The sequence below is a fragment of the Ovis aries genome, chromosome 6 (genome assembly GCF_016772045.2).
Source record: "Ovis aries strain OAR_USU_Benz2616 breed Rambouillet chromosome 6, ARS-UI_Ramb_v3.0, whole genome shotgun sequence".
In the NCBI taxonomy this organism is placed as follows: Eukaryota; Metazoa; Chordata; class Mammalia; order Artiodactyla; family Bovidae; genus Ovis; species Ovis aries.
In genome coordinates, this window is record NC_056059.1 from 66,799,870 (window position 1) to 66,824,249 (window position 24,380).

At 38.8% G+C, this 24,380-nt stretch overlaps 1 protein-coding gene and 1 long non-coding RNA gene across 4 annotated transcripts; one reads left to right on the forward strand and one right to left on the reverse strand.

Moving 5' to 3' along the window:
* Positions 1-351: 351 nt before the first annotated feature.
* COMMD8 (COMM domain containing 8) lies at positions 352-15,192 on the reverse strand. Of its 3 annotated transcripts, XM_015096484.3 has the most exons (5): positions 15,106-15,192; positions 10,496-10,651; positions 6,253-6,405; positions 3,528-3,683; positions 352-2,508 (listed from the first exon to the last, which is right to left on the reverse strand). In XM_015096484.3, exons 1-5 carry the CDS (start codon positions 15,169-15,171, stop codon positions 2,488-2,490), a joined length of 552 nt encoding a protein of 183 aa, XP_014951970.2. In that variant the 5' UTR covers positions 15,172-15,192; the 3' UTR covers positions 352-2,487. The 3 variants fall into 3 exon arrangements, with proteins under 3 accessions (XP_014951970.2, XP_060273051.1, XP_060273052.1); XM_060417068.1 differs by having other exon boundaries at positions 352-3,683; XM_060417069.1 differs by having other exon boundaries at positions 352-5,972.
* Positions 15,193-15,273: 81 nt separating this feature from the next.
* LOC132659948 (uncharacterized) lies at positions 15,274-20,679 on the forward strand. Its single transcript, XR_009601032.1, has 2 exons — positions 15,274-15,361; positions 19,512-20,679. It is a non-coding gene; the product is annotated as an uncharacterized LOC132659948 (long non-coding RNA).
* The last annotated feature ends 3,701 nt before the right edge of the window (positions 20,680-24,380 follow it).

Below are 24,380 nucleotides of genomic sequence, written 5' to 3' on the forward strand. Positions count from 1 at the left end.
TCACCATCTGCAGTGATTTTGGAGCCCCAAAAAATAAAGTCTAACACTATTTCCACTGTTTTCCCGTCCATTTCCCATGAAGTGATGGGACCAGATTTTTTTTTTTTTTAACACACCTATTAGAACAGTTGAAATTAAAAAGACTGACCATACCAAGTATTAGCAAGGAGGTGGAGGTGGAACTCTCATAGACTGTGGCATGGAATGTAAGATGCTAAAAATTAGTTTGGAATAGTTTGGAAATTTCCTGAAAAGATAAACATACACCTACCACATGATCCAGCTATTTCACACCTAAGTATTTACTTCCAAAAGAAAGCATATGTCCATACAAAGACACATACAAGAATGTTCACAGCATTCTGTGTATTTTAATAGCCAAAAATTGTAAACAACCAAAATATCCAATAACAGGTGAACAGATAAACAAATGATGCTGGAATTCTACAACAGAATAGTTCTCAACAATAAAATGGAAATCAACTACTGTTAAATGTTGTAATATGGAAGAACTCAAAATAATAATGAAAGAAGCCAGATTACACACAAAAAAGAACATGCTGTATGATTCCATTTAAATTCTGGAAAATGTGAACTTCTATAGTGGCAGGAAGTAGATCAGTGGTTGTCTAGGAGCAAAGTGGGCAAGAAGCAAGGATTACAACGAAATAGGATGACACTTTCAGGAATGATTGGTTGCTCCCCATCTTGACTGATGTGATGCTTTCCCGTGCTCAGGTGCTCTGTCGTCTCTGACTCTTTGCAGCCCTGGGGACTGTAGCCCACCAGGTTCCTCTACCCGTCGTATTTCCCAGGCAAGAATACTGGAGTGGGTTGCCATTTCCTACTCCCGAACCTTTCCTGGGTATGTATATGTCAAAACTGCTCGGACTGTCCACTTTAAATGTGTGTAGTTTATTTCAGTCATATTTCAATAAAGTATTTAAATATGCTAATACAGTAATAACGTAGTGAGAGGATTAAGAAGAGTAAGGTCTTTTTCCTTCTCAAAGGAAGGACTGTGTGGAGCGTTGAAATTCAGAAGGACCAGTCAGTATTATTGGAAGTGCTTGTCTGCAAGCTGTTACTGGTGGTGGTGGTGCTTTAGTCACTAAGTCATATCTGACTTTTGTGACCCCATGGACTGTAGCCCACCAGGCTCCTCTGTCCATGGGATTCTCCAGGCAAGAATACTGGAGTGGACTGCCATTTCCTCCTCCACTGTTACTGGTACACAACATCATAAGGAATTTGCACAAGAAGGTAAATCAACTACTACCTCCCTAAGCACACTGGTTAGTTCAGCTGATTTTTTTTTAATGGCCTAGATTTCTCAATGAAAAAAAGCAGTATATTGAAGAACATTCTGGCACAAACTCCACATCTAATCACCAAGCTGTAACAAACGGTTCAGAGTGGCATTATCTAGACCACACTGACATTTATTACTCATCTGTATGAGAATAACAGGGATTGCTCTGGACACCTCAAATAGCAGTCTGATGCTCTAATGAGTTATAAAGCTTGCAAAACAGCAGGTACCAATGATGCATCATACTGCATTATGTAGGAATTAATTTGAAAATACAGCAAAACAAAGACAATATATTTTTATTTGCTCAGAATGCTTGTTTCTAAAGGTCACTGAAATTAAAAATGGTTTGCTTTCCAATGAAGTTGTTAACATCCAGAACTTCATTAAGTTTACACCAAATTAAGAATTTACAATAAAGAGGGACCTATATAGTCTCAGCAGATATCGGAGTAATAAGGTATACACCATACAGTGACACATATTCTTTTTAACAGAGCATAGTCTCCTGAACAGACACAGAAATGCAGAAGTAAGTAACAGTGTTGTTTTCACTTTTATCTATGCTCGAATATAATATTTTAGTTCCTAGAATTCAAAATTGTTCACCCACATTGAGTTTTTGTTTTTTTTTCCCTTCAAGTCTGGAGAGCTTCTCTATAAAATTTTATATTTTATAATTTTCCTTTGAAATATGAGAAAAACATGGAAATCTCCTGAGTTAGATGCAGCTTATACATTCTTTAAAAATTACTTTTAAAAAACATCACAAGTGAACAACCAAATATATCCATAATAAACATCCTTGCTATTCACACAGTTCTTTAAGCAATACTCAAGTATATTTGTGCTTGTATGTTTACATTAGAGTCTATTTTTAGCTTACCATAAAACTGTATCTATAAAGCCTTTACAAATATTTAATAAATGAAGCAACACAGTCATTATGAAAATATAAACTGTGTTTACAGCCTTTTCATCTTTCATGTTTTTATGCATTTCCTGTCAACCATATAATTTCCTTTTCTTTAGGGATGCTGATAAATTGTTGTCTTTGTAATCTCAACACTGCTGCTTTCTCAGCTGGCCATTCAGATTTTCTGAACACATGGTATTCTCTCAGTGCATCTGTTGCACCAGTGGAATCTGATAATGTTGGTATTCATCATTTCCAGTTATTTCAACTGCAGGACCACCTTCAAACACAAAATGGAAGGGCAGCAATCAGATTATACCAGAATGATGCCAGTAGATGCTGAATGAGATGCTTTGAAATCTCTGAAGGCCTGGAGAACTGACAAGAGTAACACAAAAAACACAGGCCTGCAAGGATCCACAGTTCAGACTCATTCAGACTCATTTACACCAGAACCTGCCACACACCCCTTCAGACATGCAGCCCCATCAAAAGGCAAGCCAGGCTACCAGTTTATTACTGGGCATGTGTCCGGACAAGTCATCAAGGCACTGTGTTGCCCAAGTGACTGCAGAAGATGAAGTATACCAGGGTTTCAAAAAGATGGAGACAAGATAGGTTAGTGTCAAGAGAGGTGCTAAGAATAACTGACTTTAGTCCTTGAGACACAATCACTAGAGATGATGCTCAGCAACAGGGAAAGAACATATATAATGCAGATAATTATTTTTTATGTCTTCTTCACAGCAGTGGTTTCTACTGTTTAAATATCATTGTTCTCATTAGTTAAACATCAGAACTATTACTGTTATTTAGCCATTCCTTTGTAAATGCAAAGCTTTTGGTCCTTCATTAGTTTATCTCAAACTGATATTTTCATAACTACAAATGATATTTTGTCTCCTGAACTTAAATTATCTACCATTTGTCCAGTTAAATAAAACAATCTTGTGTTCAAAATCATAACTATTTTTAATCATTAAATCTCTTCAGAACTAGCTAATTTCACAGCCCCAAGATTTAAAAAAATTTTATCATTAATGAGACTAGAGCAAAACAAATTTAGCTGTTATTCCTTAAAATATAACTTGACAAATTATGTTCTATTAATGCAAATCAATAATAAATGTAATATCTAAAATGAGAGATGCAGAACATATCAACAAAGCATCTTCTGTGCTTGACATAAAATATCAGGAACAAAGCAAACTTTAAATGATTCGCTTTTCTTATATTGCTCCAGTGGTATCAATCAAAACTTAAACATTTTGAAGCACACAACAAAATTAAAACACATACCTTATTAGCTGCTTCCAAGGAATTTATTAGCTTCTGCAGCTCTTCTTTACTCATTTCAACAGAATATGGCTTGACTTCACCATTTTCTTTTACATCTAGATAAAGGTTTAAAAGTGGCATTTGTAATGAAGCAATCTTGTCACTAGAAAGTGCAAGCTGTTTAAAATGAAAGAAATAGTAATTAATAAGTAGTTTTAAAAAGGAATATACTAAATATGCATCAGAGCTTATGAACAACACATTAAAAAAAAAAGTACTCTTGTTTGCTATGAAGTACAGGAAAATATGAAAGGGATAAAGGGAATTAAATGCATGCCAAACCAGCATATATTTGAACAGAAAAAGAAAGGACAGTGAATGAAAACAAGACAATAGTTTAGGGACAACTAGTTGGGATTCTGTAGCAGTAGATAGCTAGAGCAGTGCTATGGCTCAGAAGTACCAAACGGGTCCAAGAAACAGCGAATTCTTAAAGAAGTGTAATGACACCAAGAGGACCGAAGTCCACGTACAAAGATAAAACTAAAAACATGGTGCAGCTCAGAAATTAAGATGCATAAATAATGAGTAGTTAACTCTCCATTAAACTACTGACAAATGTTATCAAGATACCACCTTCAATTAGAGCCAGTTAACAAAAATATGACACTTTTCCCTCTTACACTCTCTGTCCAAAATCAGTAGCTGAGAAGAAATGGAAGAACCAAATGTTTATGATACTAAAGCTTTCTGAAACAAGCATCATAGCTTCACTGGCAGATGGCAAAGAGAAACTTAATTTTCCTGGAATTTGAGCCAGGAACCCCATAACAACTGAATTTTGGAGTGCAACCACTTGTAAAAATTGACTGGGGCAATGATAAAGGGCTCGTTCTCTGTGGTATATACACCACAGGACCAAATAAACCTTCACACAACTCCTCCATCTTCTCTCTCCAAAATACAGGACTCAGCATATCTGAGATCACCTTCAGGTCGCCCACCTCATCATTAATTCTCTTCAGTATTTCCAATAAGTGATTTCTTAGCCTATGCTTGAGTACCAGCAAGGAGGATGAGTGTGCTAACTCAAAAAGAGGTTAGAAAAATTTTCAGACACTCATAGGGGTTAGATTATTATTTCTTAAGTTGAAATTCAACCTATTCCACTGTAAATCATATACTTTAGCCCTGTCCTATCCCCCAAAGCCACAAAGCACATATCTATTCCTTCATCCACGTCTTAAAACTTCAGTTAATTAAATTCATTATAATTGTAATGTTATTATACATGGTTCAGATGTCTGCAGTGCAAGTTAACACAAAAGACGTAATTTTAATTATCTTTGATATATTTTTAAGAAAATGTATCTCAAAAACACATTTTAGATATCAGTTCAGTTCAGTCGCTCAGTCATGTCCAACTCTTTGCGACCCCATGAATTGCAGCACGCCAGGCCTCCCTGTCCATCACCAACTCCCGGAGTTCACTCAAACTCATATGTCCATCAAGTCAATGATGCCATCCAGCGATCTCATCCTCTGTCATCCCCTTCTTCTCCTGCCCCCAATCCCTCCCAGCATCAGAGTCTTTTCCAATAAGTCAACACTTCACATGAGGTGGCCAAAATATTGGAGTTTCAGCTTTAGCATCAGTCCTTCCAATGAACACCCAGGATTGATCTCCTTTAGAATGGACTGGTTGGATCTCCTTGCAGTCCAAGGGACTCTCAAGAGCCTTCTCCAACACCACAGTTCAAAAGCATCAATTCTTCGGCGCTCAGCTTTCTTCACAGTCCAACTCTCACATCCATACATGACCACAGGAAAAACCATAGCCTTGACTAGATGGACCTTTGTTGGCAAAGTAATGTCTCTGCTTTTGAATATACTATCTAGGTTGGTCATAACTTTTCTTCCAAGGAGTAAGTGTCTTTTAATTTCATGGCTGCAGTCACCATCTGCAGTGATTTTGGAGCCCCAAAAAATAAAGTCTGACACTGTTTCCACTGTTTCTCCATCTATTTCCCATGAAGTGATGGGACCAGATGCCATGATCTTCGTTTTCTGAATGTTGAGCTTTAGGCCAACTTTTTCACTCTCCTCTTTCACTTTCATCAAGAGGCTTTTTAGTTTCTCTTCACTTTCTGCCATAAAGGTGGTGTCATCTGCATATCTGAGGTGATTGATATTTCTCCCGGCAATCTTCCAGCTTGTGCTTCTTCCAGCCCAGCGTTTCTCATGATGTACTCTGCATAGAAGTTAAATAAGCAGGGTGACAATATACAGCCTTGACGGACTCCTTTTCCTATTTGGAACCAGTCTGTTGTTCCATGTCCAGTTCTAACTGTTGCTTCCTGACCTGCATACAGGTTTCTCAAGAGGCAGGTCATGGTGGTCTGGTATTCCCATCTCTCTCAGAATTTTCCACAGTTCATTGTGATCCACACAGTCAAAGGCTTTGGCCTAGTTAATAAAGCAGAAATAGATGTTTTTCTGGAACTCTCTTCCTTTTTCCATGATCCATTTTAGATATATAATATTACAAAAAAATAATGCATTCAAAAAGTGAAACAGAAAGTGTTCTCCTCCTGAAAACACTCCTGTCTGACTCTTTGTGACTCCAGGGTCTGTAGCCCACCAGGCTCCTCTGTTCATGGGATTCTCCAGCAAGAATACTAGACTGGGTTGCCATTTCCTTCTCCAAATAAAAAATATAAATACTCATAAATAAATATATTCTCACCTTTATCTGCCAATCAAAATCCTGTAGTTGTGCAGAGGAAATATCAACTATTTCTGCCAAGAGAGTCTTCTTGATTTCATCTTTCCTACTTTTTAAGCATTTCATGATAGCTTCTTGATGAGATGAATTCAACTGATTCAACTGTTGAGATATCTATGAAAATAAAAATAAATGGTTAGAAAATAAGTGAAAAGGCGTTTCTGTTTAAAATGTAAACAACAGTTACATTCTCATTTCATATAATCTTTAAAGGGTAGTAAATGGGGAAAAATACTAATATAACTATAAAAAGAATAAGATGAGAATGCATAACCAGTAAACAAAAAGTTTTAACAAGGTTTTGCAAAACAGAAAGGAAAAGGGCTGATTGATGAACCAACATGGGAGCGAATACATTGAAAACCACTAAAGCTGATTTACCTATATTAATATATAAGACAAAATAGACTTTAAGGCAAAAAGACTTACAAGAAATAGAACAAGAGAGTAAAGGGGTTGTTCAACAGAAATAAACAACAATCACAAATTTGTGTTCACCTAATAACACGGCCTCTAAATATATAAAGCAGTGAAACTCGGCAGAAAAAGCAAAATGGGTAAATCAACTTTCATAGAGATGCTAACACACCTCTCAGTAATGGATGGAAAGAGAAAGCACTGTAAAGATACAGCACTGAGAAACACTTTCTACTTAATCTAACTACACATAGAACACTACACCCTACAACTGAAAAGTACATATTATCTTCAAATATATATGGAACATTACCCGAAAATGAACCATATATTGAGCCATGTCACAAATCACAACAGATTTCAAAGAACTGGAATCATATTAATTATATTTTTGAGTCATTGTGTAATTAAATCAGAACTGAACAAAACTTTTCCAAATATTTAAAAATTAAGCAGCATGGTAACACAGTACTAAGTGACAAAGTAAATCTTGCATAAACTCTTTCATAGAAAAAAGAAAACAAACAACAACAACTTCCTAATTCATTCCACAAGATGGGAATAAAACTTGATATTTTGACAGAAACATTATAGGCAAAAAATTATGGGCCAAGATTACTCATAGATGAAAAAAATCCTAATGAAATATTGGCAAACCAAAAAAAAATTTAAAAAGAATAATATATCATGACCAAGTTGGATTTATTTTGGTAAAGTTAGTTTAACATTCAAAAATCAATGTAAGACATCACATTAACAAAACAAAGGTGAACACATAAATTCAGGAAAAAAACAATTTTATAAAATTCAATACCTATTAATTCTCAGCAAAGTAAGAATCGGTGGAAGCTTCTTTAATCTAATCATTGATACCAATAAAATCATACAGCTAACATATTAAATTGTGAAATACTGAACACATACATTCTCCCTAAAGTTAGACAAGGCACTGCTTTTTTTCTTCTTTTCTTTTCTAAAACTGTCCTGAAGACATTAGGCAATGCAATAAAAGGGAAAAAAGAAATAAAAGCTATTAAAATTGAAAAAGAAAATGATTACATACCAAAAAATCTCCCCCTCAAATTTATAAACCATTATATATAGTAGATAGGGGCTTCCATGGTGGCTCATATGATAAATAATTTGCCTGAAATACAGGAGACTTGGGTTCGATCCCTGGGTCAGGAAGATACTCTGGAGAAGGGAATGGTTACCCACTCCAGTATTTCTTGCCTAGAGAATTCCATGGACAGAGAAACCTGGTGGGCTGCAGTCCATGGTATTGCAAAGAGTTGGACAAGACTGAGCAACTTACACTTCTATATAGTAAATAAATTTAGAAAGATTGTTGGACACAGAGTAAGTATACAAAAACCAACTTGGGTTTCCACATACTAGCAATATGCAATTGGAGAACAAAATTTAAGAACATCCGAAACATCAGTTACTTAGAAATAAATACAATAAAATATTTGTGAGACCTCTATACTGAGAACTACAAAATATGAGAGAGAAACTGAAGCTAATCTAAATAAACAGAAAGTAATACCAAGTTCATAGATCAGAAGGCTCAATACTGCTGTCAATTCTCTCCAAAATAGTCTAGAGACTCAGTGCAACCCATGCTGCGGACTTAATGTCCCCTCAAAATTCATATTAAAACTCTGACCCTCAAGATAATATCTAGAAATGGGACCTTTGACACAAAATCAGGCTTAGATGAGGTGATGAAGGTAAGACCCTCATGATGGGATCAGTTCCCTTGTAAGAAACATCAGAGAGTTTGCTCCCTCTCTCTCTGCACCTGCCCCACGCCCCCCACAGCCATCAGAGGACACAGTGAGAAGGCAAAAATCTTCGGCAAGGAAAAAGCCCTCCCTCATCAGGGGCCAGAATCAGCCAGTGCCTTAATTTTGTGCCCCTAAACTCTAGAACTGTGAGAAATTAATTCCTCTTATTTAAGCTATCCATTTTAAGGTATTTTGTTGTAGCAGTCCAAGCTAATACTCTCCATCAAAATTCCAGCAAGTGTTTTGGTTAAAATTGACTGATTTTAAAATGTAACTGAAATTATGGAGAATCAAAGCTATCTTGAAGAAATACAAGGTTGAAGGTCTTCTACTATCAGATATCAAAATTTAATGTAATGCAGCTCTAATTCTACCATAATTTAAGCCATTGTGATATGGGTAAACACAGGCAAACGGACTCATGGAGTAGAAAAAGAGTCCAGATACAGACCCAAACATATATGGTCACCTGCATTTCCAAGAAAGGCTGCACAGCAATTCTATGGGGTAAGGATGGTCATTTCAACAAGTGGATTTCATATGGAAAAATCTCAATACTTATTCCATATACCAATAATAATTCAAATATATCACTGACATAAAAGCTAGAACAATCAAACCACTACCAAAAAATATATGAAAATGTTTTCATGATTTTGGCACAAACATTCCTTAAACGCAGTATTAACATCACCAACCATCAAAAGAAAATACTGACAAATTGGACTTGATTAAAATTCAGAACTTCTATTCAACAAAAGACACTAGGAAGAGACTAAAAAGACAAGCAACATAATAGAAGATATTTAAAATACACATATCCAAGAACTCGTATTCAGAATATCATCCAAATCAAAATGATATATATAACTTCATTTCTCCCCAAGTGGGCAACCTACACAAACATGCCCAAATTACTTTTGACAAAGGTACAGAAGCAGTTTAATAGAAAGATACCCCATGACCCTGCAGTTTTACTTTAAGACTTCTAGAAAAGCTGAGCAATTTATGTATGACAAGACACATATAAAATGTTTGCAGCAGCACTATTCATAATAATGAAAGGGGCAATGATCCAACTGGTCATCAGTAGGGAGACAGAAAAATAAGTCTTACTAATGCCTATCATCAAATATTACAAGGAGACGAAACACATAAACCAGATCAATACTTTTTAACATTGAGAAATCTAAAACACAGTATTGCTGAAAAAATTATAAATGTATACATACATTACCACTCATTACACATTTAAACAGCTCAAATAATTGTATATATTGCTTAAAGATGCAAACATTCACATGTTAGGGAATACGAAACTTGCATACAAATTCACTAGCGGTTTTTTCTATTCGAAGGGTGATATTTACATGTATCTATAATGCCTTGTTTCTAACACACACACACACACACCCCTGAAATACATAAAGTAAAATGTTAACAATTGTTTAATTGTGGTAATGGGAATATAGGTATCACTTATATACCTTTTAGTTTTCTTCCACGATTTTAATGTTTCACAATTTAACATAAGACAACCAATCAGAAACAAAAGTACAAAACCCCAAAACTTCCACAGATTTTTCCACTTACTCACAATTATTAGGTTTTTATTGCTATCACAAAGAGTCAGACATGACTGAGCGACTGAACTGGAACTGATTTTATACACTTGGACCTCCCTGGTGGCTCAGATGGTAAAGAATCTGCCTGCAATGCGGGAGATGTGCATTCAATCCCTGGGTCGGGGAGATCCCCTGGAGAAGGGAACGGCTACCTACTCCAGTATTCTTGCCTGGAGAATTCCATGGGCAGAGAAGCCTGGCGAGTTATAGTTCATGGGGCTGCAAAGAGTCAGATAGGACTGAGTGACTAACACTGTCACTTTTCATTATACACTTCCTGAGGCTGTATTACACGGTACCCTAAACACCAAAATTAAAAAAAAATAATCTGAACATGAATTATCAAGGTATCGAAATCTGGAGCAAAGTTACCTCTTCGTCAGATAAATTTTTACCAACTACGGCTTTGAAAAAGGTGGTAATGTCTTCTAGAACATGCATCCATTCTGTTGAATCCCAAACACTGTGATAATCCTGGTAGAGAGGATAAGTTCGGCCACAAATGCCATCAATTATTTTGTGAAGAAGCTAGAGAGAAAAAACAAGAGAGAGTAATAAATGTAATTATAAGTAAAATTATAAAACAGATTTATCTTCCTTGTAGCAAATAAATGTTATTGGCAGAAGTTCATGTTATCTGCAGAAAAGCTGAGGCTGAAAAGCAACTATCTTTAACATTATTTTATTAACTAAAAGTCAGAGCCCCCCCAACACACACACACACACTTTCCATAATTTTGTCCACCTTCAGAAACTAAAATAATTTTATAGACATGCTGTTGTTTCTCCAATGTTCCTAAAAGGAAGATGGTGAGTGCAGCAGTTTCTCCTTGGGATTCCTTAGACTTCATATTTATACCAATAACCAAAATACAAGGTATGAGTCTTAGAGCAAAGTCTTTCAACTATAAATCTACAAACCCCTTCTCTCCATTTTCCGTAGCACCCATACTTAACTTCTTTCAGTCCACTCCAAAAAACCTTTCATTGACTTACTTTCTCTTTTCCACATTTCTTTCTCTCTACCCCAGCTTAATGCCAGCAATGGAAATCCTAACACATATAACTGAACATGTGATTAAATCTGTGGCTTTTGGAACAAAACTGGCTAGTCTGAATCTTATTCCCACTATTTACTATTTTTGCCAAGTTACTTAAAGATTCTTTGCTGGTTTCCTCATGTGTAAAATGAGGATATCATCTACCCCCATAATGTTGTTTTAAGGATTGAAGAAGGATACACGCAAATCACTTGGCACACTCCTGACATTAAACATTCCTTCCATTGTTATCCTTCTTTTTACTAGTTGTAATTATCATCATCACTATTACTACTGGTACTATCATAACATCCACACCGCTAACATATATTAACTGAGTACCTACTGTATCACCACTACTCTAGGCAAGTGATCAATACAGTTTTCTTTCTCAAGAGATATTGGTGTGTTGTAAGAAGAGTACCTGAATCCAAATAACTTGGAAATGCATTTAAACAGCAAGGAGGCTTCCAACTCTTTTCTCCTGGATCATGTTCCAGTGCATTTTAAGCAAAAACTCCTTCTCTGTAACACCATACTTATTGGAACAGAGATGAGTAATTGGTGACCCTAATTCCAAACGATGGCTAATGCACTGTGAACAGAACTTTTATCTACCATAAATTAACCAACAACATTTTCTATTTGAAATCATTCAAAATTCTCTACCTATACTTCACCTTATCCCAAACTGTCCCCAATGCTAAAGTAAAACCCAGAACTCAAATTGAAAACTAAGAGCACTATGTTTTTGGAACATAGTCTTTTTAAATTAATTCACAAATACGTAATGAGCACTTCATTCCAGTTATTAAACAGGTTAATGCAAATACAAAGAAAAAATAACTATAATAGCTAGCATTTATAGAGCCCTAATTATATACCAAACACTGTGCTGATCTTCACTACAACCCTGTAAAGTAAGTCTTGCTATTATCCCCATTTTACAAATGAGGAAACTGAGGATAAATAAGATAAAGTCCTATCATATCAGAGCCTCAGGCCATTAGAGAAAACTAATATAATCAATAAGTATATGTAATTTAGGATGATAGGAGTCATAATTAAAGTTTACAGAGGGTACAAAGGAGCACAGAAAAGTATGCCTTAAAATAATGAATAGTTAGCCAAACAGGAGCAGGGTATTTCTAGTCACAACAGCTGCACATTGACAGGATAAACTGCATGGCGCAGTTTGGGAGATGGCAGCATACAAAGCTGGAGAGGTGGCAGAGACCAAACCATAAAGGGCCTTGTATACAATGCAGAAGAGCCCAGACTGTAAGCAACCTAATTCACATATTTGCATTATGTTTCCATAAATCGGCCAGCAGGTCAGGAGATACAAGGAAAGAAAAGGGCAAGAGGTTGAGTCCAAAGACCACCCCCCACTTCCATTTACTTACCATCAAGAGATTAAAAGGGAGGTGATAAATTGTTAGGGACACTCACACTGGAGGCAGCAGAGAGGTAAAGGAGATCTGAAAAGGATGATACTCAGAATTTCAGGCTTAATGACAGTAAGTGGTGGTATCACAAACCAAATTTGAGGATACAGCCACAGAAGGAGAAAGTCAGGGAGAAAGACAAGAGCTAAGCCAAGTATACACTGAATCTGAGGTACCTGTGGGTGTATCTAAGCAGAAGCCTGATACTCAGAAGAGATTTTTAGATCCAGAGATTCAGGAGTCATCCATGTACCTGGCAGTGAAGGTTACGGGCCTATCTAAGTAGCATGCAGGTAGGGTGAAGACAGGAGCAGAAAGCTAATACAAGACTTAGAGTCAACAGATCTGAGCATCTGTTTCCACTTTGCCACTTACTAATTTGATAACTTTGGGTATGTCACCCAAACCCTCTATAGACATTTCAGTTTTCTCATTTGTACAGACAGAGAAAAGTTAAGATTTTTTTTTATCCTGGCAAGATAAGTAAGTTTATTACTTTCTATCTCCTCCACACGATTCCCATTATAAATGGAACAAAGAAAAAAGAAAGGCAGAGATTTGGGGCTTATAAAAGCTGGCTACCACATAGCCCTCTATCACATTAGTAGGCTAAGCCCTCGTCCCAAGCGGGCTAAGCCCTTGTCCCCAACTTTCATCCACTGTAAATGAAACAGATTTGGGATTTATTCAAAATTACTTATCATAGAAACTAAAAGCCAGCCCACCAGAGCCTGGGATCCAGATCTTGGTCACAATGATAAAGGTGAATTTAGTAAACATTAATTGATTCCTTCCTTTAGCAAATACTGATTAAGAACCCACCTGGGGCCAGACATAATTCTCAAGTACCGGGTATATAAACAAAGTATCTACCCTGAAGGAGTTCAGAATAAGAGAGACTAGTAGCAAGAGGACCAGTTAGGAAGTTGTGTTCAAGGAAGACTTGATTAGGCTGGAACTGCTGGGGAACAGAAAAAGATGGGAGTAAGCATAGTAACATATTAATAATAATACAAAGCTTTAGTCAGTTCTCTGAAGTCAGAGGGCAAAGGACCACAGCTCCCAGAGCTCAGGCTGAAACTCTATTTTGCATACGATGCCTTTTCTTTTACAGGACTGGCAAATTTCTTTCCAGTCTTACACTTGGGGCACCAAGGGTTTTTTAACTTGAAAGTTCAAGGGAGAAAAAACACTTCTCAGTTAGATTTTCCTCTTACAGTAACCATTGGGTTTTCTTCCTTTCACAGTTCACAGACAAAATTTCGCTGTACGTATTTACTGTCTCCACATTGCTCTCACCCTTCAAACTAAAAATCCGCTGCTGTCAAAAACAATTATATACTGCCAGTACCTTTGGTATTAAGGCTAAACCCAGGAGCATAGTACACAGAGCCTCCTGACTGCTCACTTGTTCAGCCAGCCTCCCTGCTCTACTTCTCACTCTGAACTTTGGCCTCTAAAACTACAGCAGGTCCTAAAGCTCCCTGGGGCTGCCTTTCTTCTAGTCTTCATAAGTGCTGTCCCTTGGCCTGAAATACTCTCTCCCCCCAGCGCATCTGGTTCCTCCTCATCCTTCAGGAACTCAACGTAGAAACCTAGGCAGATGCTCTACAAAATGTTCCTTTGCCCCTTCTAACCAGAGTTGCTACCCCTCCTACAAACTGATTACTGGATAAACCATTAATTCAGTTATCCATTTATTCAGTTTGGTTTCCTCATTAGTTGACAAGGTCCACCAGGGTGTGGGCTGTCTCATTCACCATTTTACCTTATCCCATACGGCATTAAGCACATAGTTCAGTGAAGTGTTGGCTGAACAAGTGAATAAGGCTGCCTTTTTCCAGATTCTCATAAACTAGGTTCCTTCCTAGACTGGAGGGGCCGACGTATATGTCACGGCTTGAAGTAAGGTCCACGTTGGACGACCCTACCTGTAAGTCTCCCAGTTTGGAGTAACACATCAATTTTTTTCTGTCACTCACAAAGAATTACGGCCTGCCTCTCTAGGTCACCACGGTTATTCCCTTCACCTACCACCAGTGTTCCTGGCGCATAGGGAATGTTGTGGAGGTTTTGCTGCAACAGTGAATGAATGAATGAAACATGTACAAGAGGTCTGTAAACCACCCCCTCCAGCTTTCAAGCTGGCGACTCCGCACTCCCCAGTCCAGGGTCACTCGGTCCCGGCCGCTCCCGGGGAACGGACAGGTGGTCCCCGCTAGGGTGCGGGCGCGGCCCGGCGGGCGTCTGCATGCAAAACCCCTGGAGGGGCCACTGGAAGCCGAAGCGGGGACGAGGCGTCCCAAGCCTCGGACTTCTGCAATCTCCAGAGAACACGGGGTGGGGCGAGAGAGCACCCAAAATCACACCCGGTCCTCTTCCCCTCCCCGGGCAGCAGGCGCGAGCCTCCCAAAGGCATCGGGATGAGGCCTACTCTTCACGCCAGGCCTTCCAGGAGCCTGGCCCGCGCAGCCGGCCCCTGCGCCCTCCTCACCTGCAAGCCCCGCTCAGCGGGAAGCTTCTGCAGCCGCCACAAGGGTGTCCCCTCTTCCGGCTCCATCCCTGCGAGAAGCTACGGGCTGGGTCACATGACCAGTCCCGGCGTAAGAAAGGCTACGGCTCGTCCACGTGACCAGCCGGGCCGGATGGGCGGGGCGGGCTCGGAGACGCTGGAGCCCTTGTGCGCGTGCGCAGAGGAGAAGGCTTCGCTTTCTCCGAAATCAAAGAAAATCCTTTCCGCCTGTGGCAAGGTTGGTTAAACACCCTTCTGGTATTACAATGAAGATGCATTCGCAAATCTCTCAGAGCAATTTGGCACCTTTATTCAGAGCTGTATTAAACTTTCTATGCACACTTAGAATGCGAAATAAGGGTAACTATATTTGGAAGGCAAATTGATTTGGAAAGTATCCTAATTTGGAAGGTCAATTTGCCTCCTACCGTGCGCGAGGTTCTTCATAGATTATCCTATGAAGTTACTCTTTTCATCCTTATTTCCAAATAAGACCAGAGAAATTACTAGGGTTGTCAGATTTAGCAAATAAAAATACCAAATTCCCAGTTAAACACGAAATTTCAGATAATATTTTCTTATAAGTGTGTCTTAAATATTGCATGGGACATACACTAAAAAAAGTATTCTTTATATGAAATTCAAATTTAACCAGGCATCTTGTATTTTATCTGTCAACCCTAAAAGTTCCCCCCAAACCCGAACTAAGAGCTCAGCCTGAAGTAAATGAAATCAGATTCTAGAGCCAGACTCAAAGTTGGACTAAACCTAAAACCCAGAGCGCCTGTGATTAACTCTCATTATAGCTTTTACTTCAATCGGATTCTGGAGAAATCGGTAATAAGGTAACCTCTGCGAGCCAGAAGTTTCCAGGAGCACAGTAAATAAAAGACAGAAACAGGAATTACAATCTAAACAATAGTAAAAGTGGTACAAGCTGCTAAAGCATACCGCTGGAAAGTATCTTAATCTGTGGATTATACAGAAAAAGAACTACTTAATGACATCCTTCAAAAGTTAGCACTTTTGAAGAGGGGTTCATGTTTGGGAACGCATGTAAGAATTAAAGATTTTAAAATTTTTAAAAAATAAAGAAACAAAACAAAACAAAAAAAGTTAGCACAAAGGCTCTTTCTCTACTTTATGCCCACCTCTTGAATTTCATGGCTGCCTCTCTCTTTAAAAATTTACCACTTTCTAGTTCTTAATATAGGTAGGTAGACATATATAACCTTCATTGTCCTAGCTGAAACATAATTATTTGTCTTTATGCATAGGTGCTCCCCAAGTAATAGTTAATAAGTGAGAAAGAATCTGGAAAATGGACTCATATACATCAATTAGTAAATCTGAGGGTGGGATCTGTTTTCAAAAAAAAAAGACTGAATATTATATGTTGTAACAATAAAAATATTTATCAAGCATCTACTATATGCCAAAAAATTATATAGTTCATCTTATTAATCTTCCCTACAACCTTGTGTTATAGATATTCTCCCAGTTCTAAAAATGAAGCCTCAATATTGGTGACATACTATCAATCCTGTTCAAGGTCACAAAGGTGGTACTCATGACCTATTTTATATCCACGGACTGATAAGGCCTATGACCTTGAGTTATAATCCTAATGGCAAAGAATAAAAAGCAAAATTATAAATATAAAATATCAGTGAAACTTTGAAACAGCATTCCAACATATTGCTGTTGAAAATATAGAATAGTAACATTTTCCTGGAGGGTTGTGATTGCATATATAAAGACTTCAAAATGTACCTACTCTTGGACCCAAGAATTCCAGTTTTAGAAATATAAGAAATGGTTTGCTCTGAGGATATGGGTCTGTTAGTTACTATAGTAATAAATTATTGGCCTAATAAATTACAATGCAGCATAAAAATCCACAAGAAAGTGATTATGTAGAAAAATATTTGGTAAACTTGCTTGCTCTACACTACTGGGAAAAAAGTTTAGTTTCAAAACTACTTGTACAATGATATGATTTGTACTGTATATGGTATGGTATGGATACTTATAGTGTATAAATTCCTGGCATAGGAGTACACTAAATATTAGTTATGGTGATCTTTCATTTTGGGGATTACGGGTGACTTTCACTTTTAGTTTTTCTAAACTTTTATTCAAAGTTTTATTTAAAATGGTGTAATGGTAACTATGATAAATTATAATTCCATCTATTCCCTTTAATTTTGGTTTGAAAATTAGACAAATCTTACCGTAACTTATCCTCTTCTTTCAGCATCTTGCTAAATGCCACCAATATACCTTGATAGTAATGTTTTCCGATCTCATTGCCTAGAAGAGTCTCAGTTGGCTCAGATTCTGCCTTCCAGATTTTCAAAGGCACTGCATAACATGACTTGTAGCTTTTCAGCCTCCCGCCATCCACTAACCATAAATCGAATATTCTAGCTGATGTTACAGTACCTCTGGGGTCTCCCCAGGTGGTGCTAGTGGTAAAGAACCCACCGGCCAATGCAGAAGACAGTAAGAGACTCAGGTTCGATCCTTGGGTCTAGAAGATTCCCTGGAGGAGGGCTTGGCAACCCACTCCAGTATTCTTGCCAGGAGAACCCCATGGACAGAGGAGCCTGGCGGGCTACAGGCCATAGGGTCTCCAAGAGTGAGACATGACTGAAGCAGCTTAGCACACATGTACAGTACTTCCTGCTCCTCATACTGATTTCTGCCTTTGTCAGAGTAGGTTAATTACTTTAACAAGACAACACCAAAATTTTAGTTTATCACAATATTTATTTAATTATTCCTAAATGTATGTCAGTTTAATACAGGTATCGGTTGTTAGGTGGCTCTTTTATTCTCTAAGACCTCAATTCTGTCTGTTCAGTCAGTGGGGAAAGAGCATATAAAAGATCATAAAGGAAATGTTTATGTGCCAGATTTAGAAATGGGAAACATCATTTCTACCCATTTCTATTAGCCAGAACCCATCCAGTTTCATGGCAACAGTTAACTGTTAGAGAATCTGGAAAATATAGTTTAGCTGTGTGCCCAAAAAGAAACAGAGTTTGGCAAACAATTTCTCTCTACTACAATCATGCTTTTTAAAAGACAGCTGAGAATTTCTAATAGATATGTCAGCAGTGTTATCATTCTCCTTCACATTTTTATTTGGAACAATCATGCTTGATAGCTTCCTGTTAAAGTGGAATATAAAACCAGGCTCCAACTGGCATCTATACCTGCCTCACATTAGTATGGATTCAGGTTCATATTAAGAGGAGGATCTGAGAGGTTAATAATTCAGTCGACCCCTTTTTGTGTTATTGCCACAATCGGGTTAGATTAAAATCTGTGATTCTAGAAGTTATATCTGAGAGAAATCAAGAAGCTGAAACTGACTAGTTGGCTATTAAGGTAAAGCTCTGGGTTATACTTATTTCGAGTTATTTCAACAAAAGTTCCAGTCTTCGATTTTTTTTAGGTCCCCAGACTGTATTTTGTCTTTTCACTCAGAAGATACTGACTTACTCTAACTGAACTCTCGAGAGACTGATAAACCAGAATGTTACACAATAGGAATTCGTTCTCCTCAGTGTATCCTCTCTTGAAAAGAATTTTTTTCTTTGGATCATCTTTCCATTAAATGCCATACCCTTATCATTGCTTCTTATAGACTCTTAACCAAGATTTAAGAAATACTCTGTTCTGAGGGTTATTCTGGGAATTTCTATTCCCCATCATTGTGGGTCAAATCTTACTGGTAAATTTCAAATCATAACTTTCTATTGTCCCTAAATTCTGAGCTCCCTACTTTCACCCATGAACTAGCATTAGCTTCAATAATTACAATTCCTGAAAAATGTTTTGAGGAATCAAGAAAAGCAATTAACTCATTATCCAGAGTTGAAGACATCCTTATCCTTTAATAAAAGACATTGTAAATTTCCACATCTATTTCTCAGCTCATACCTGCTTTTCAAGTTATCCTATGCCTTAAAGTTGACTAATTTGTTCATCTTAATTAAACATGTTGCAATATAGATGTGCTTAGTGATTTGCATTGCAATCTGTGTAAAATTATTCCTGTTCATAAATTTCTGAAAGCAAAGAGGCTTCACGTTTAAATAAGTTTAATTACTACCTTATAACTATACAGGAAATATTTAACTGTTATGTTGGTATTGGTTCTATTACACTGAAATAAGTTATAGATAGCTAATTTGTAAAGATTTGAAAGATACTGGGTTTCATTTTGTCTCCATAAACTCAGATTTGACTGCCTAGAAAAAGTTTCTTATAAGTCAACTCAATAAATGTCTCATTTCATTCTGGTGAATAAGCTTAATAAATGGAAAGTGTCTTTCTTTTTGACCTTTATATAATTAAGAAATCCTTTTTTGTGTTAGTCGCTCAGTCTGACTCTCTACAACCCTATAGACTGTAGCCTCTGTGCATGGAATTCTCCAAGCAAGAATACTGGAGTTGATTGTCACCCTTCTCCAGGGATCGTCCCCACCCAAGGATTGAATCTACTTCTTTTATGTATCCTGCCTTGATAGGCAGGTTCTTTGCCACTAGCACCACCAAAGAAATGCTTTTGTTGTATCCAACTCTTTTCAACCCCAAGGACTGTGTAGCCCACCAGGCTTCTGTGTCCATTGAATTCTCCAGGCAAGAATGTTGGAGTGGGTTGCCATTTCCTTCTCAAAGAAATGCTTTTAACATTTCCTTGAAAGTGAAAGAGGAGAGTGAAAAAGTTGGCTTAAAGCTCAACATTCAGAAAACGAAGATCATGGCATCTGGTCCCATCATTCCATGGGAAATAAATGGGGAAACAGTGGAAACAGTGTCAGACTTTATTTTTGTGGACTCCAAAATCCCTGCAGATGGTGACTGCAGCCATGAAATTAAAAGACGCTTACTCCTTGGAAGAAAAGTTATGACCAACCTAGATAGCATATTCAAAAGCAGAGACATTACTTTGCCGACTAATGTCCGTCTAGTCAAGGCTATGGTTTTTCCTGTGGTCATGTATGGATGTGAGAGTTGGACTGTGAAGAAGGCTGAGCGCCGAAGAATTGATGCTTTTGAACTGTGGTGTTGGAGAAGACTCTTGAGAGTCCCTTGGACTGCAAGGAGATCCAGCCAGTCCATTCTAAAGGAGATCAATCCTGGGTGTTCATTGGAAGGACTGATGCTGAAGCTGAAGCTCCAGTACTTCGGACACCTCATGCGAAGAGTTGACTCATTGGAAAAGACTCTGATGCTGGGAGGGATTGAGGGCAGGAGGAGAAGGGGATGACAGAGGATGTGATGGCTGGATGGCATCACCGACTCAGTGAACATGAGTTTGAGTGAACTCCGGGAGATGGTGATGGACAGGGAGGCCTGGCGTGCTGCGATTCATGGGGTCGCAGAGTCGGACATGACTGAGCGACTGAACTGAACTGAACTATAACATATTTATCAAAGAAATATTCTTGTAACTTAAGTCATCTGAGTTCTCCATTAAAGTGATCTTTGAAACAGACATTTTGTTTGAAATAGGGCAATAAAGATTGCACATAACAGTTATTCCAATGTAGCACTAAAGGATACAGTAGACTAAAAGCTTTGAAATCATTCTGTTAAAGTGAAATATTTGAGTGAACTGCAATTTTGGATCTTAGACGTAATACACTGTAATCCACACTTTGTCCTCGAGGGTTGGCAGTCTTAGAATGGCATGTCAAGTGCTCCATTAGTCTTTCTGATGAAGGTTCTATGCCTGCACGAGCTCCCTTTTCTCAGTTGCCACCACTTTTAATCACTGTGCTGAAAGCCTCCACATCTGTGAGCTGTTATGATTTTAGCCAATGGTTCTTAATCAAGATAGCTCGTTAGAGTCACCCTGGAGAATTTTTGAGTGATGCATTTTTTACTTTAAATGTGCTATACTTTTGTTTTTGAAATAGCTTTGTCACTTTCATACCATATATTTTGCCACAGTTCACTGGGGCTTTCAAAATTTGTACAGGTCTGCAATCAATACCACAATTTAGTTTGAGAACACTATCATGGCCCCCCAAAATGTCCTTTGTGGCTGTTTGTAGATAATCAAATGCATGTATGTGCTGACACTTCAGCCTGGCTGGACTTTTGCGACCCCATGGACTGTAGCCCACTAGGCTCTTCTGTCCATGGAATTTTCCAGGCAAGAGTACTGGAGTGGGTTGCCATTTCCTCCTCCTGCCATGGGATCCTCCTGACCCCTGGATCAAACCCAGGTCTCCGGTGTCTCCTGCATTGGCAGGCAGATTCTTTATCCTCAGTCATCTGGGAAGCCCAGATAATAGTGTGAGGGCTTTCAAAAAAATAATAGCCAAACCTAACCCCTAGACCAACAACATCAGAATCTTTCTGTGGGTAAAACACCAACATTATTTTGTTGCTACAAAACAGCCCAAATTATTTTAATGTAAATCAGTAAATCCACTGATTTGAACAAAACTTAGTAGAAGAGGTGAGGAACTGGAAAATGTAGTGCCTGCCTGTGTGCTTAGTCACTTCAGCTGTGTTCGACTCTCTGCCACCCACGGACTGTAGTCCGCCAGGCTCCCCTGTCCATGGGATTTCTCAGGCAAGAATGTTGGAGTGGGGGGCCATTCTCGTCTCCAGGGGATCTTCCTGACCCAGGGATCGAACCTGGATCTCTCGCATTGTGGGCAGATTCTTTACCATTTGAGCCACCAGGGAAGCCCCAGAAAGTGTAGACATGACCCCATACTAACCCAGAGATCTGGCCAACTTAGACCAATGTTGTCTCAATAAAAGCAGAAGCACAGTAGCAAAAACCTTTAGAACATCAAGGGACCGGTGGTGTTTTTGTTGATCACGCTAGGTTTTTTTTTTTTTCCTATTGTTTAGTTTGCTTAGAATCTTCTCTCCATCCACCTGCAGCTCCCTCCATGCATATTTAAGTGCACAAAATGAAGTCAGACACATTCCCCAGAGAATTTTAATTGCTGCCTCACCTGTGTTTCCATAACTCTTTAAACAAACTTTGCTTATCGTCTTTTGCATTGCACTGCAGCTGTTTGTATACAGTCTGCTTCTCTCATTTTTCCCAGAGCTCCTTGAAAAGCAGAGGCCATGACACATTCATTTCCATATTCCAGACAGTGTCTGGCATGAAGCAGACTCCCCATAAGTGTTGAATTCAGAAATAGAAGAGGAGATTAAAAAGAGAAAGTGCGAAAAGCTTAGGCAGTGATTCAAGTGAACCTTAACTGCAAATTAGAATCAACTTAGGAGCTTTGCACACTCCCTAGGACCAGATTGCACCCAGATAATTAAGTCAGAATCTCTAGGGAGGGAACTGCCTGTTCCCCCAGCAGTATTTTTTTCAGCTGCGCATGTGATTCTCCTGATGTGTAGCTGAAATTGAGAACATAGGTTAAAGACTTAAAGCAGCAGTCTTTAACCTTTTTGGTACCAGAGAGAGGTTTCATGGAAGACAATTTTTCAACAGACGGGGGATGGATGGAGGGAGATGATTTGGGGATGATTCAAGCACAAAATATATTTATTGTGCAATTTGTTTTTATTAGTATTACATCAGATCCACCTCAGATCATCAGGCATTAGATCCCAGAGGTTGGGGACCCCTGCCTTAAAGGACGGTCCAAAATTGCCCCCTTGACCAAAATAGTCTGCCCCATTGCCTGAGACGCTTAAATTAGTTGCTGCTAGTTTACCAGAAGTGAGCTCAGAAATATAGGTGGATTAATAGATATCTGTTTAAAGTATATAAAAACCCCTAGAAAGCCCAAGAAAGAACACTGGGATTCATATAAATTACTAAAGTCTGAGTACTTCCCATCTGACATCTCAAGAACCGTTATGAGACATATAGGATAGGAGTCAACTTGGGTAGAAAATTGAAAGTGTCAAAGCAAAAACTGCACAGAACAATGTTGAGCAGGCAAAGAAGACTTTATTCAGGGCTGTTACAATAGGAGAGGGAGAAACCAGAATTCAGCTCCACTGACACAAAGGGCAGGAGGATTTTTAAGTGCTAGAGTGTGAGTCAGAACACACGACATCTGTATTTGCTAACGGGCTTTACCCAAAGGAAGAGTAAACTTTCTTGTATCTTTGCGACAAGAGGCAGTTCTCGAAATTGGGCTCCTACCCTTTTACAGAGAAGGAGAGATAGTAATATTGTCTCTTTTAATGATTGCATCCCAGAGAGATGGCTCACAAGCTCTTAAGAATGATATTCCTAAAATGTAAAACTGCCAAGAGACTTTTTCTTTTTTTTAATTACGTCTCAATGGGAAGAGAGAGTAACTATAATAATAACAAGTTTTCTAAATAAAATTCTCTCTGAAAGTGGAAGTCAGGGGCTTCGTCAGGAGGAAGCCTCTCTCAAGCTTAGCCAAGCGGGGGAATTTTAAGGCTGCTGCTGCTGCTGCTGCTGCTGCTGCTGCTGCTGCTGCTGCTGCTGCTGCTGCTGCTGCTGCTGCTGCTGCTATGTTGTGTCTGACTTCAGTCGTGTCCGACTCTGTGCGACCCCATAGACGGCAGCCCACCAGGCTCCCCTGTCCCTGGGATTCTCCAGGCAAGAGTACTGGAGTGGGTTGCCATTGCCTTCTCCAAATTTTAAGGCAGTCTTGGTCAAAAGACTAACAGATCACTTTGAAACATGGAGAGTGAGAAGCCCAGAATGGCTGCCCAAGAAATGCCTCCAGACAGAGCTTGCAGCAGCAAAGTGTAGCAATGAGAGTGTTGGACAATCGGAAGAACCAGGAGAGGTTCCCTGGTGGCTCAGACAGTAAAGAATCCGCCTGCATTGCAGGAGACCTGGACTTGATCCCTCGGTTGGGAAGATCCCCTGGAAGAGGGCATGGCAACCCTCTCCAGAATTCTTGTTGAGTATCCCCATGAACAGAGGAATCTGGTGGGCTGCAGTTCATGGGGTCACAAAGAGTCAGACTTTGCACACAAAAGGGGAAGCCAGAAAAGGACTTAGGAGACTTTTGGAAACAAAATATTTTGCGGTTTTCCTCTCCCTGCTGCTTCTGCTGTTAAGTCGCGTCAGTCTTGTCCGACTTTGTGCGACCCCACAGACGGAAGCCCACCAGGCTCCCCTGTCCCTGGGATTCTCCAGGCAAGAACACTGGAGTGGGTTGCCATTTCCTTCTCCAATGCATGAAAGTGAAGTAGTTCAGTCATGTTCGACTCTTAGCAACCCCATCGACTGTAGCCCACGAGGCTCCTCCCTCCATTGGCTT

Excerpts from the sequence above, each read along its gene's own strand:
- COMMD8 (XM_060417068.1), bottom strand. The coding sequence starts at position 15,171 with ATGGAGCCGGAAGAGGGGACACCCTTGTGGCGGCTGCAGAAGCTTCCC. Across the intron at positions 10,652-15,105 it reads CCGCTGAGCGGGGCTTGCAG|CTTCTTCACAAAATAATTGA; the intron begins GTGAGGAGGGCG and ends TTTTCTCTCTAG. Across the intron at positions 6,406-10,495 it reads AAAATTTATCTGACGAAGAG|ATATCTCAACAGTTGAATCA; the intron begins GTAACTTTGCTC and ends TTATTTTCATAG.